Source organism: Gallus gallus, chromosome 4 (genome assembly GCF_016699485.2).
Source record: "Gallus gallus isolate bGalGal1 chromosome 4, bGalGal1.mat.broiler.GRCg7b, whole genome shotgun sequence".
Taxonomy (NCBI): Eukaryota; Metazoa; Chordata; class Aves; order Galliformes; family Phasianidae; genus Gallus; species Gallus gallus.
Window position 1 is genome coordinate 432,423 of NC_052535.1, and position 14,576 is coordinate 446,998.

The 14,576-nt window shown below is 48.7% G+C and overlaps 1 protein-coding gene across 2 annotated transcripts in view; it reads left to right on the plus strand.

Moving 5' to 3' along the window:
* The window catches only part of AR (androgen receptor), a 46,534-nt gene that overhangs the window by 24,206 nt on the left and 7,752 nt on the right, over nt 1–14,576 (plus strand). For both annotated transcript variants that reach the window (XR_005859119.2, NM_001040090.2), the window contains exons 3-4: nt 5,781–5,897; nt 11,434–11,721. Coding sequence is in view for 1 of the 2 variants with exons in the window: in NM_001040090.2 (NP_001035179.2) it covers nt 5,781–5,897; nt 11,434–11,721 (405 nt within the window). In the remaining variant the exon portion in view is untranslated. The remainder of the gene's footprint in view (nt 1–5,780; nt 5,898–11,433; nt 11,722–14,576) is intronic.

A 14,576-nucleotide genomic window follows, 5' to 3' on the forward strand; every position in this document is an offset into this window, starting at 1 on the left:
ACTTCTGCTGCTCTCCTCTCCTCTCCTCTTGCCATCCCAGCAGCCCAGTGCAGGACTTCCCATGGGTGTCCGGCACCGGTGCCGCTGGGTGACTGCTCTGCTAGCCAGCAGCTGCTCATTGCTTCAGACTTCACTCAAGCAAACTGACAGCTCTGCTCTGGTCTAGGAGCAGTCAGACACGGCACTGTGTGGAGCTTGAGGCAGGCTGACTTCAGGTCAGCCCAAGTTAAAGCTTCACAAATTTGTCTTGTTGCCAGGGAGTCAAACAATTACACATCATTTAGCAACAATCCAACATCTCTTGCTGTATTTAAGCATCTTCAAATATATCTTCTTAACTGTGCATACTCCTAGAGCTGTTTGATTTTAAGGCTTATCATTTAGCCTCGTCTTGCAGCCCTCTTCTCATTGAATTGCCTCCTAAGCTCAGCTGTTACCTGCACATGCTGATAGTTTGCCAATGCCTGCAGCTTCCATGCTTGTCTATCTGACTGGTGAATGTTCTCACTTGTAGACCACTGGTTTTGGCTCCCTGGAGGCCTTCTCTCTAGCTCTGCCAGCAGGCAGCCCCACGCAGAGCCAGCACACCTTCATGGCCCCCTCAGGCTGCTGGGATGACAGCCCCAAGAGAAGGGAGCTGGAGAGTCTGTGCTGCATCACGATGGACAATTTGGTTTTCTTCACTACTGTGGTAAACGTGGGTGAATAGTAAGAAAACTACTTTGCAAAGGTGGTTTATTATTACTGGAAACTTTATAGCTGTGCCCTGTTTAGTTATTTCCAATGAGAACATAAACTAGAAGTGGCCCCGGTACCCAACCTGCCAGCTCAGCTCCTGCTGTGTCACAGTCTGTGGTAGTGACTGTTGCCGCAGCTCTCACAGGAAAGCACTATCAAAGAGACCCTGTAGTTCCATGAGATGCTGCGAGATCTGCGTTCTCAGAAAGCCTGGCCTTACTGCCAGCTGTTACAGTTTGGTTTATGCCCTGAAACGTGAGGATCTCTCATCCAATACATATTTAATGGATCTTCACATTCACAATCGTAAATCTTACTCCAGATGTTTACATAGGTTACTTTGCTTTCTGGAAGAGAAAGGAGTACCAGGACCAGCAATTCCTGTGGCAATGGGCTTTTAGTTAAATTGCCACTCAGTTGTACAAATCTTTCTCTTCTGAAAATCTTGATTTTCAGTTGAAACTGGATAACTGCTGTCCCTTCCCTCTCTCCACTTCTGACTTAACTGCAGTCTCAGGGAATGGGCACCGAATAGCTCCGTGATTGTAGAATTATCTTTCTGCCTGGAAAAGGAGTGAGCCAGAGCCATGAGGAAGGGCATTGCCAACAAGTACTGCAGTGCTGTGCTGCAAAGCAGGGGTCTGCAGCAGCTGGCACTGGCCTCGGTTACCTTTGTATCTTCATCTCTCACCTGTCTGAGAGCAAACATCTGGATCAGCAGGGGAGAGGAGGGCTCTTCTCTGGGCATACGCACCCGAGGCAGCATCAGGTGGTACGTACATCTGAGGCTGATGAGCTGCCAACAGCCTCACTGCACAGACAGTCTGGCTCGTTGGTTTTGCACAGAACAGGGCCTCTGGCTGTAACAGGAGGGCTCACTCTAAGTTTAGACCTGTACTTACAGATCTGCAAAGTAAGAGCCTCAGATCTGCAGTAATTTAAGAGAGCATCTCTGTCACTGGCCAGAAGGAGATTCATTCATGGAGAAAAATTCATTCCAGTAAAACAAAAAGATAGCACGTTTATCTTAAACAAAGAATTGTTGACTGCAAATATTTCAGCTTGTTCTTACAACAAGAAAATAAGATCCTGAAATTATTTAAAAAAGGTCTTTGTATATGAAAAGCAACTTAGAGTTACTGAAACCAATCTGTTATTCACTGGACGTTTATGTTTGATGGCACCTTCTCATCCAGATGTCTGTGCTGTGCTTGGATCGCTCAGCAGCTCATGTCTGTGGCAAACACTGCTCAGTCCTGGCTGGAAAAGGAGCTGCCATGGGTGCTGCAGCAGCAGCCCTGGGCTGCCTGTGGTGGGGAGTGGGGTAGGAGCCCAGGGACGGCTCGGGATACTGCCTTAATGGGGACAGTGACACAATGTGGATTCTGCTGGGCCATGGGTTCATTTTACAAACCACGTCCACCCTATCCATGGTTGGGATAGGAGTTATCTAGGCTCCCAGGTTTTGCAGTTAGGGAAAAGAACCCCTTTAAGTCCCCAGGCATTAGGATAAGGCAAGCAAGCAGCTGATTCTCACCCAAAGCAGAAGCAGATGCATGAGCAATCTTTCCATTACCATTTGTTTCCCTTTTGTTAATGGCTAACAGCTTAAAATAAACAGTGCCAGACTCTGTATGTACAAATAACAGAAAATTGGTATCTGTCCCAAAGAGCTGATTCTGTGAACCAGGCAGTCAGCTCTTACCGTTTCACCAAAAACACTGTGCTGTGACCACTGGGCAACGAATTGACTGGGACTTCAGTCTTGCATTCCCTGAGCCCACTGGCTGTGTGCTGAGGCTCACTGCCTGTGCAGCTGTGGGCACCCGATGTGTCCCCATGTCCCCGCCATGCCAGCAAGCAGGGCCAGCACACTGAGGGGCAGCCGGGGTGCTTGGCCACCTCATATAGGAAAGCCCTTGGGCTGGTGACCTGCTGCCCGGCCTGGGACAGTGTGGGGCCTGGCTCTGGGGTGTCCCTGTGGGGTGCAAGCAGCTGTTGTGCTTCCCAAGTGCAGCCCATCACGGGGAGATTGACCTCTTGAAGCTTTCGAGCTGTTATTGTGGCAGCAATGCTGTAGTTTAGACTAGGGAGGTAAGACAGGGCAGGGACAGGAGCCAGGCAGGATGGCCGTGCAGTGCTCCTGGCACTGCCCTGTGTCCTTGGCTGAGCTATGAGGCAGCCACACTCTGTCCGGAGGTCCCAGCCCCAGCTGTTGGGCACCTATGGGGGCCAATAGAGCCTCCCAGTATCGGATGCTGTTGTGAGACAGGAATCCTGCAGGGAAACTGGAGGGGAAGGAGAGCAAAATCAGCTTCAGGCTCTCCATGCCAACGCCTGCAAAAGTAGAGCATCCATTCTTGTTTCATGCAAGCACATAAAGAGGTCAAGTGGAGAGAGGATGGCCTCAGCACCCGGTTCCTATAGCATAAAAATAACTCCGAGTAACCCAGTTTCAGCTGAAGTTGTGTATTACTCATTGTCCTCGACGAACTGCTGAAAGGCAGGATGGTGCTTGTGTTCTGTGGGATTCTGTGCGAGCTGCTTCCGAGGCCCTTCTGAGTGCCCTTAGCACTGATAATGAGCAGAAGGAGGGGGAATAAGAAGAGGAGATGATGAGAACAGTATTGAGAGGGTTTAGCAAGGTATTACATGCTGTCGGTAATGCACTCTTGCTCCATTATTTCTGCAACCTTAACAGCTAAGGCATTGAGGATGGCATCATCAGTTTTTAATGGGAACAGTTCTTAGAAGTTCACAGGTACGCTGTTGTTTCAGCCCTTGGGCACAGCCCCGTGAGCACGCAGTGTGAGAGCAGTTTGTTGTGACACAGGGCCTTATCAGTACTTTCATGAGATGCTGTGATGATTACAGGTTACAGGTATGGTTTTGCAGGTGAAGATGGATGGTGCCAGCCAGAAGATACAGATGTGCAATTTCAGAGTCATAGGCAGTGTAGGAGGGGTGGAAATTTCTGTGGGCTCCACCATTGCCACAGTTGCAGAAAACAAATGATTTCTTGGAACCTGGAGAACAATGGTGAAGCAACAAATGATGCCAAGAAGATTTATGAGTACTGTGTAGCTGGAAATCGGCCACTTCTTTTCTTTCTCATATGTTAAGATGTTGTGGAGGTGTGTGTGGGAGGTGGGGAGTCATTAAATAAGTGAACCAAAATCAGTGCAATGTCAGAATGGTTACGTTATTCAGCCTGGTCCTTTCAATGAATCTCTGATGAAATGAAATAGTATTTTAAGTGAAAAAAAAAAGCAAACACTTGCAGGACAATAAATAACATTAAGACTCAATATAGCCTAATTTCCCAGTTAATCTGTTCCTACAGAATCTGTAAGGCATATGGCTCTATTATACGCTGAGCTGAGTTTGGAATGATGTGAGGAATATCAGACAGATCTTGATCCAGTAAACGTGTTCAGACTTGATATGAAAACAAATTATGAGTCAGGAAGGGAAGTTCCTTCTTGATACATGCAGCAAATGGAGCAGTGAAGAAAATGACATGAAATCTGGATTTCTGGTGGCTGCTATCTAAGCAAGCGGGAAGGTGAAGCGAAGGTGAAGCTAATACGTGCATGAAGTAGCTTCCTCTGATTCTCTTTAGCACCCTGGAAGGTTCTGCTGTGCAGGATCTCAGGAAACACAGCTCCAGTTTTCTCCTAATGGCTGCAAATGCAGTCCATGGGATACAATTATTGGCGCCAGCATGGTGAGACCCACAGCAGCAGAGCTTTGGGACAGCAGCTCCTTAAGCTCTGAGCTCCCCAGCACCAGTCTGTAAGCTGCAGGCAGCAAGCCCAATTAGTAGGAATGGGCGGCATGAAAAGTAACTCATTCCCAAACAGCACTGGGAAGGGAATTGTGAGCGGAGAGGAACAGCTGCTCTCCTGGGACTCAGTTCTGCAAACCGCAGAGATGAGCAGTAGCGACTGAGCAGCTCCATGGTCACCTGCAGCATTCTGAAGGCTCGTTGGAGAGAAAGCTGCTGTCGTTAAAGCAAAGAGCCAAGCAAGAGATGAAAGATGTGCAAATCAAACTATCCTTATCTTAGTAATGTTTCATTAAGTTTTAATTGTTATTTATTAACTAGTTGGTAGTGGAAATGCTGTCACAGCTTGAAGCAGTGATGGAGCACCTGGTGGGAAGGCAGGACCAGCCCAGGGGGCTCAGGTGCATGCAATGTAGCTGAGTGATGGAAGGGATGGAGCCAGGATCCACTCCTTCCCAGCCCTCATTTAATGGTTGGCAGTGGAGGTGAGGGTATCTCTCTGGAGATCACTGCCTACATGAAGTCTTCCAAGGGTAAGCAGCTTTTTTCCCTTCATTTCTGTGCTTGTGGCTGCTGTATTTGGGTTTGTTCTCATTTACTGCAGCCACCCTGTCATTGCTGCACTTTCCATCACGTTATAATATTGCATACTTCTACAGTGCTGCACAGTGCAAGAGTGATTTTTCTCTTCTAAATGGCAATCCCTGAAAAGTGCACATAAAGATGCATGGTGGCATCTCTGTACCAAGCAGATATATCTGGCAGTGAACCCCTTCTGTAGCAGCAGTGGAAGAAATATGATGCTTTTTTCCTACTTCCATCAGAAGTTTTCTGGGGTGATCTGAGAAGTCAGCGCTGACATGGTCACTTTCTTTCATTTCTCTCTTTGTTCCTCTGGCCAGAAGGCAGTGCCAGCTGCTCGAAGCTCACTGGTGGCAGTGCCCTCTATATGGGCAGCCAGCCCTGTGGGAGTGGGCTGTGCTCACTGTGCTGGCTGGGAGCCGTCCCTGCAGCCCAGGGGAGCACCTCTGAGCACCGTGTGCTGCTGCCAGCCTCTGGGCTGCAGGGCTGTGAGAAAGGAGAGGCAGTTCTGAGTAAAGCATCACAAAACTGAGGTGGAAATGCAGCAGTGCTGTTGACTGCAGTGAGAGCCCACTGGATGCTGAGTGATATTGAGATGAGAGCCCATTTCTCTTTTTGAGTCTGGTCTGATTGGTGCCCACCACCCATCTGCCATTCCTTCTGGTGCTTCTAGGTAAGCAGAAGTACCTGTGTGCCAGCCGAAACGACTGCACCATCGACAAGTTCAGGAGGAAAAACTGCCCGTCCTGCCGCCTGCGGAAGTGCTACGAGGCGGGGATGACTCTTGGAGGTATGTATGAATGATGCCTGTTGGCTCCTGGTGTGTGGGGCAGAGCGATGTGCTCAGCTCCTTCTGCAGCGATCAGGGAATATGGGAGTGAGGCTGACAGACCGTTGGGAGCTTCTGGAGACAGCTGCACATTTCTAATACCCAAACATTAACTTCATCACATCTGTGTTTCAGTTTCAGGAAGCATTCTTTTCCTTAATTTAAAACCTCATGATCTGGAATGATGTCTCAGCAGCCAGGAGATGGGATTCTCACCCAGACCAAAGCTTCTTTGAACAGCTTGTTCCTGTTTTAATATGATTTTTCATAGGCAGAACTGGGGAAAGGGACACCTTGCTTTATAGAAATACAGCCCCAGCACTTGAATGGGCACTGCTGTAGCTTGTCTCTGTTCCCAAACATGTAGCTCTACCAAAACTGACACAAAATCTGACATTTTCTGCCCAAAACCTAGAATGTCAAACTGGATTGTGCTAGTGAGTCTCATGTTCCTGCAAACAGGCTCATTTTATTGCCTGAAATGTCGGCGTTTCCAAATAGAAGCTTCAACATGTCCTGGGCCCACTTTTCATTCTTTCTGCCTCAAAAACATGCAGAACCTCAGTGTGCTGCTTCCAGCACTGCTGCGTGGCTCAGCTTTGGGTTTGTTTGCTATGAGGATGGAAATAAAAATGCCCCAAGAAATGTTCTGGCGGGGCTGAGCTGTGATGGAGAGACCCTGGGTAGCCACGCGCAGGGGAAGCACAGCTCACACGTGAGATGCAGAGAATGAAAGGCTCAGCACAGAGGGCAGCCCTGCTCCACCAGTGGCATCAGTGGGTGCTGCTGGGCTCTGCAGTACCGCACAGAGCTGTGAGGATGCAGTGTCGGTGTGAAGAATTTACTGCTGGATGGGTTCTGGTTTATAGCCCAGGAAGGAGCTCTGGTCTTAACGTTATTTCTCCCCAGAACAGTTCTTGCAGCTCTGCATGCTCACATTCAGCAGACAGGAACCCACCTGCTTCGTCTGTGCTGACAGCAGCGGGCAATGAATCTGAAGCAGTGGTGGAAGTGCAGCTCCTGGTAGGCAGGGCAGGCAGTGTGCTGCTTTCCTCCCAGTACTGCAGAAGCAATGTGAGCACTGAACTCCCCCCTTCACTTTTTTTTTCCCTCAATTTTTTCCCTGAGCTTTTCAGGTCACCCTGACCTGTTCTGCTCGGTCTGTTTTACATTTGGTTTAAATGTCTGTTTAAAGGCACTTGTTGCAAACATGCCTGCTCTGAGTTTGCCCGCAGTTATTTCTCCCACAGTAGAGAGCCGCAGCGTTTGGAAATGCTTCCAAGCTCCCAACAGTTGGGTTTAACTGCTTGTTAATTAGTAGGCGCTTGTAGGGTATAATAGAGCTGGGCATGGCCAGCAGAGCCGCAGAGCGGAGTATTTTAATGGTGGGAGGAGGTTGTGCTGAATGCCTTATTTAGGGCTGTCTGCTTTGGCACAGAATGGCAATATTTTGAAGCATTTCATTATTGATTGAGTTCACTCTGACCTGAAAGCTGAAATCCATTAAACAGAATCTTCTCTCTCAATCAACGCTGTAAAGCCAACGAGACAGAAAAAGTCAAAAAACAAAAAACCATCAAAGCATTGATGATGCTGGCGTCGATAGCTCAGTCCTCCTGGTGCGGGGCGCTCTCTCTCCAGCACCTCTCTGTGCTGCAGTTTCAGGTACCTGCACAGATGTGCAGCTTTGTTCTGGCCCGAGCACACAGGAACAGTGCTGCTGCACATGCAGGCACATGGACGCCCATATCCTGCGCAACATGCATCCAGCCTGTGCAGCTGTAGGGGCAGCAGGGTTCAGCTTTAAGGTCCTCCTGCCCGTGGGCTGCCAGCACATCTCAGTTGTGGTGTGTGAGGCCCTGGGCTGCTCCCGCTCCCAGCATTGCTGCTGCAAGGCTCTATGGCCCCAGCGCTGTGCTCTGTGCTGCTCCCATCCTGGGCGGAGCTCCCACACCTCTACCAGTCATCAACTGCAGGGCTGGAGGCTGCTGTGAGACATGCTGATGCCCTGCAGAAGCTTAAGGTGTGAGTCAGACCTGTACTTAGTCCTAATTCAGCTCCAGTTACCATAGTCAAAATGGAGCTCCTGCCTTACAAACACTCAATCTTACTGCAAGCATTACTGGCACGGTGGAGATGCCAGCACATTTTACAGGCTGTGTGGTGGTTACTTATGCTCACCACTGTGACAGACGTTCCAGGTTTTCCATCTCACCGGTCCTGCATTCCCAGCAACTGCATTCTTTTATTACAGGTTTGCTCGTCTGACTGAAAAACCAGTTTTTATTGAATTTCTGCCCCCTGCCGTGGGTTTTGTTGGCTGTGACTTAATAACCCTTTAGCCTTCTTCACAGCTATCTATATAGCATTAATTATGTTCTTACGCCAGAGAATATTGCCTAATTTTTATTATTTATGTGCCTTTTGAAGTGTGCCATCACCTTGTTTTTTGCAAACAGCACTTTCCCAGCATCAGCAGCACCAGTGATAAGAGCAGTGGTAAGGTGCTCCCCAGGTCAATATTTCCTCCTTCACGTGAATGGGGACCTTGTTAGTCCTGTAGCCGCTGAGCTGTGATGCTGCCCAGGTTTGTGTTTCTCCATCAGCTTTCTGGGGAGTGCAAGATGCTGCCCAATGTGCTTGGATTACAGCTCGTGTCTCTGGTGCTTTGGGTATCCGCTCTCTGGAAAGCAGGCAGAGCTTCTCAGCAGACTTTCTCTGTGATCAGTCCTTAAGGTTCACTGCTATTTTTCCTTCTTTGCATTGCTTTGCAATTAGTGGAAATGTTTCATTTTCTTTTTGGAATGAATGCAGATGTGCACTAGAGGGGTCCAAGAGCAACCCTTGTAAGGGCAGAACTGTTTGGTATCATTTCAATGTTTGTAATTACTTTTGAGATGTATTACCTGGGTGATTTAAAGCCATTTCAGCAGTAATGTATTGACTTCATATCATTTTAGTTGGTTTGGGTTTTTTTTTTTTTTTTAATTACTGTGGACCAGGCTGAGTCAGATCTCTTATATGGGTCTACTATGCCAATGCTATTGTAATTATCAACTGAAATCATCCAAATTTAAAACTGTGTGCCGGAAAGAATAGTGGTAGGATTGACAGAATCGGGCTGTGGTGACATCTGTGTTGGTTGCTGCCGTTTAGCCCAAAGCCGAGATTGGATTGCAGTGCCTGGAGCTGCCGAGACCTCCAGGTCCTGCCTGGGGAAAGGCACTCTCCCCCTCTGGCCCAGCACTTGTGAGAAGCTCCTCAGCCAATTCTCCAGCAAGTGCTGGCTGAGAGCTGGCCAGGTTCACTTCGTTTAAAGGTGTCAAACTTCCTTAATTGCTATATAAGGGACTCCCTTGCCATTTTGCAATGACTAATGCTTTAGCATGATACTATATAATTATAGTCATCCAAGGGTCACTTTTGTCCCCCTCTCAAATTCATAAAATGTTTTATAAATGAAAGAGTAAGCAGAACCTCGGATGCACTGCATGTGTGACTTGCTGAGGCTTCCAAGCTGGATGTGCCCACTAACAAACCCCAAAGCTTTGCACCGTGTGTAGAGAAGAACAGCGTGGGCTTCTGCGTGCCTTGGCTTGTTTTGGGACAGAGTTGTAACACAACAGATGTCCTTAAAGAGGAAATCGAATCTGGGTATCTGTTTCTGCACAGTTACCGAGGGAGTAACAGTGCTAATGAGCGCTGGAGGTTTCTAAAATTAGGAAAGATAAATCCCACATCAGATGCTCGTAATGCTCGTGGAGTACTTCAGAGATGCACTGGAAGTGGTGACTGTTTTCAGTGTTCTTGCATTTCCTCTCTTTTCAATTCTTGTTCCTGGCAACTACTGCATAGCAGCCACCACTGGGACGGCTCCTGCATAGGGAGGTGGCACTGAGGCAGTCTGTGTACAAACTGTGTGTGTCAGGTCAGGTACCTGCCCACATCCCAGCACTCTCAGATTTAAAATAAACATAACGACTCCAGCAGGGCTGTGCCAGGGGCTGAGCTTTGGAGGACAAAACCCAGGGCATCCTACTGAGGGCTGTAGATGTCTGCCTGCATTATAACTCTGAGCCTTTCTCCATCTGCTAACCGCAATTCAGCCCTCTGTGGAATAAGAGCTCTGCAGAACACAAACATGAGGTTCCTCTGGTTGGAATAGTTATCATCTGACTTCAGTGCTGTCTGCCCCCCTCTTTTGGTTTATGACCGCAGTCTCTGAGCCAGCACTATTATTTGTGTGTTCTTTTCTGACTGCAATTCAATTGAAAATATTTAAGAAAAACAAAGAAAAAATTGCAATACTTACTCTGGGATATGCGTATGTTCCATATGGCAGAGGTTTGGCTTCATAGATTCCCAGGCCCTTATTGGCACTTCTTGCTCACCTTTGGAAGATGAGGTTTGGTTGGTTTTGTTTCCTTAAGCCCACGCCTGCATTCCCCATCACCGCGCTGCTGCAGGCAGTGCAGCCATTGGACGGCTCTGCTGCAGTGGTTGGAGGTGCCCCAGAGCCCCATGCAAACAAGCACTGAAGTCCATCACGCCACGTCGTAGCCTTGCTTTCCCATTGCCCTCTTTTAATGTTATTAGTTTTCCTCTCCTTTTTTTTCTGCAGAGCAGCCTGCCTTAATCACGGCAGATCATCCAAAGGACGTTCCTTGCAGATCACCGTTCTGAGCTGATTTACAGAGCTGTTCTCTCAGTTGACATTTTTATGTTTCGCTGCTTATTTTTCTAATTACAGCTGAAAGGAAATATGAGATAAGTATCATGTAATGTGGGAGCCAAAACCCCAAGGACAATTGGTTTGATGTAATATTCTCTGCTTGAATTAAGTGATCGGCTTTTTTTTCTCCCTAATTAATTAGAGCTTTTTGTAGTCAGTGAAGTATGAAAGCTGTTCCTCTCAGCAGCCTGCCAACCTTTGCAGTGCTGAGCACTGTCCTGCAGACGCTCGGTTAGGTAGCTGCTAACACTCCAAGAACACAGAGGTCTGGAGCTCCCAGAATATCCTATAGCAGAGCAGCATGTGTAGTTCAGAGCTGGTGCACCACAACTGAGGCACTTTGTCATGGGCACATCCATCTGCTGCCTGCAGCCCCGACCCCACAGGCTCACTGCATGGAATTCCTTTTGATGCTGACTGATGGGATCCCCATTTGAGTCAATCCACTTCTCTTTTCCCCGTTCTTCTCTTCCATTTCTAACCAGAAGTTAACATGGGACTAGATGTGGCTGAGAATGTAAATGATGCTTGTTTTTTCCATGTAAGATTAATGAACAAATGGTTTTCTCCGTGCAGTGTACTCCCCTTTGTCCATACATGCTGCTTGTGATGCCCTGCTCTCCCCAGGCTGCCAGTACTGCGTGCATTGCTACGGCTCATTGCTTTCACTTCTGCTGTTTGCAAAACCAACAAAACCGATGGAACTGGAAGCAAGAAACCTCAGGCTTTTTCTAAGTGTTGTGCTAAAGTTTGTCCTTTCCACAGCCCGCAAGCTGAAGAAGCTGGGCAGTCTGAAGACACAAGATGAAGCTGAGGCAGCCAGCTCATCCAGCCCCACGGAGGAGCAAGCTCCTAAGATGGTGATGACACACGTCAATGGCTTTGAGTGCCAGCCCATCTTTCTCAATGTGCTGGAAGCCATCGAGCCCGCTGTGGTGTGTGCTGGCCATGACAACAGCCAGCCAGACTCCTTCTCCAACCTGCTAAGCAGCCTGAATGAACTTGGGGAGAGACAGCTGGTCTACGTCGTCAAGTGGGCAAAGGCTTTGCCAGGTGAGGATGGACGGGTCAGATCCCAGCCCTGCCACCTTCCTAACAGCTCTCTGTTTGCTTTGACTCAATGGGGGGCTCACAGGGGATGGTCTGCAACCTGTACTGCACAGCCATGTTTCCTGGGGAGCGCTCCCATGAGGTGTCTGCCCCTGTAACTTCCCCCATTAACCAGATTGCAGCAATGTCAGGTTTCTCTCCTTTTGGTGGCTGATCCATGGAAAAGGTGGCCAAGGTATGACAGAGAGCAAAGGTGCTCAGGCCTTTGGGTTCTGTCTGTGTTGGTGGTGCCCTGGCACATGGCATCACACGGGCACATGCTATCTTCCCAGTGCATGCGAAGGGATGCTGTTAATCAGTCTCAGGGTCCTGCTTTCTTTCTATTCTCGCTGCAGTGGTTTTGCTCCACTTCCAGAGCTGTTTGACCCAAACCTACAGAATCCTTCTCTGAACAGAAGATAAGCACCTGCACATTATGTTCTGAGGGTGCTGGGAAGTCCTTGTGTGACCATGGCCCTATCTGCAGGCACTGGGACTGCTGAGGGGCCATGGTGCCCTTGGCCTCCATCAGAGCTCTGCACAGTCATGCTGTGTGTGGCAACGCTCTCACTGCTCACCCCTGGGCACCAGCCATCCTCCTAAAGCTGCCGACAGTACCCCTGGGTGCCACAGGGCACGGAGCCCCAGTAGCTCACTGATGCCATCTCTATCAGCTTCAATTGCCCCAAGGTGAGGCACTGCTGATCTCTTATCTGCAGCTTTCTCCTGATGGTTCTATGACACATGCCAACACCAGAGCTCAGCAGTAATAACAGCAAGTTTACCACTTAGTCACCCTCTTGATATTTTCCGGGGAAGGAGTAAACAATGATGGCATTGTTGCTGTTCTGTGCTCTGGGCTGTGGTTATGTGGTTCCTTTGCTCCTGTCACGCTCTGGCTGTTCTGCAAGGAGGTTGTCCATGAACAAGGAGTGGTTGGTGGCTCTGGTGGTTGTGCGTGACTACGTGGGCAGCCAGCAGAGCTCCTCACCACCCCACAGTTGACAGTATCCTGTTGTGTAGCCAGGGATGATCTGCTGGCCAGGAGTTCCTGAAGCCGTTCATTGTTGCAGCAGAGGTGCTTTCAGCCCCAGGGTCTGCAGGCTGGCAGGGCAGCCTAATGCCAGGCAGGGAGAGGGGATGGTGATGTGCTGGAAGCAGTGCAGGTGGAGAAGTAATGGAAGCAGAACCCAGCCAATTTAAACCAGTGGAATGTCGGTGTTTTTAGCAAAACAGAAGGGTCTGCACTGGGTCTGCTGGGAGGCTGCAAGCCTGTAATGAGAGGGGATGAGTGCCTGGGGGACCATGCTGCCTCTGCCCCCTGCTGCTTGTCAGGCACAGCACAGATGAGTGCAGCTCTGGCTGCCTGTACAGAGCAGCCCTGTGCCCTGCAGAGGTGTGAGCACAGTGAGTGCTGTGCTGGGGTGGGAGGCAGTGACACCTCCTGCCGGGCAGCATTGGCCTGGTGTCACAGCTTTGGATTACTACTGGTTAATAGATGAGGATTAACCTTGCGTTTTATGCTGAACCCGTGGGGCAGTTAATAGGTCCAAGGTGTTGCTGCACTGCTTTTGGTGAGACTTTAATGATATCCTGGAGTGTCAGAGACAACGCTGCCATGAGCAGGAGTGTTTCTGAGTTGTGCCTGCTGTGTCAGGTAGAACCAAATTGTGCTTACCCCATAAAGACTAACTAATCACAGCTTGCCAAGAAAGCTACTGGAATACAGAATTCAAGCTCTGGCTAAATCAGTTTTCCCTTCGCTGTATGTATATAAGAAGGTTTCTAAGATGTTGCTGTTAATTCAGATCAACACTTGATCGTAGTGGTTTAAAAATCATTTCAACCAGCTGCAAATGGGAAGCCTTAATTCCTTTCCAAAGGAGGTAGGAAAGTCTTCTGTAAAGAAGGAACTGCTTTGCGGGGGAGCAGCAGGAAGGTGCTCCTGGCTGGGGCCAAGCTGCCATTGCAGGCACTGCTGTTTGATGCAGCTGTTGCAAATCTTGATGTGCCTGTTCTATCAGCGGGGGCCTTACGGGTATCTCAGCCCATCCCTCACTTGCTTTTCTGTTTCAAATCTGCTGCCTTGCTCTGTGTTTAACTCACTCTGCAACTGTGAGGATGCCATGGATTGTGTGTGCTTTTTCATTCTCTGGACTATCACATTTCCTAGGTAACAAATGAGCATTTATTTTTACAGAAACGCTGCTTTAGGGTAACATATGAGGTGCTCAAGTGCTGATCTCTTAGGGAGATGTAATTCTGACACAGCGCTGTATATCAAGAGAGAAGATAAAGAATTTACTTCTAAGATTTGCTACTTTATGGTTATTCACAAGAAAAAGATTATGCTTTCATCTCTTTCCAATCATCCATAAAGGTAATATTACTTTTGCAGTGATTACTCTCTGCAGAAGATATCAACATGTGTCTCCTTGGCTGTGCTGTGCTAGGAACTTAGCGATGCATTATGGCCGTGGGTTTGTGTTTTCCTTCAGCAGTGATGTTGGCCATACATCATCTGCCATGCCTGGAGACAGAAGGCTTCCAGGGAGGCACAGGTATCCAACAGATGCGTTGGGAGCTGATAATGCAGTGCTTAGGGGAAAACCAGTCTGAGTGGGTAAGAACTGCAGCCTGCAGGGGCTCTTTGGGCCACTGGTGCTGCTGGTGCTCACCGCACTGTATATGGACACAGCCACTCAAAGAGGTCCCTCCCTGCTCACCCCTGGTCTATTAATTCCCTCTGAGAAGAAGAAATGCTTTTCCATCAAAGAGCAATTCAAAAGGGGAGGAAAACAAAGCCTGTTGATTTTGGC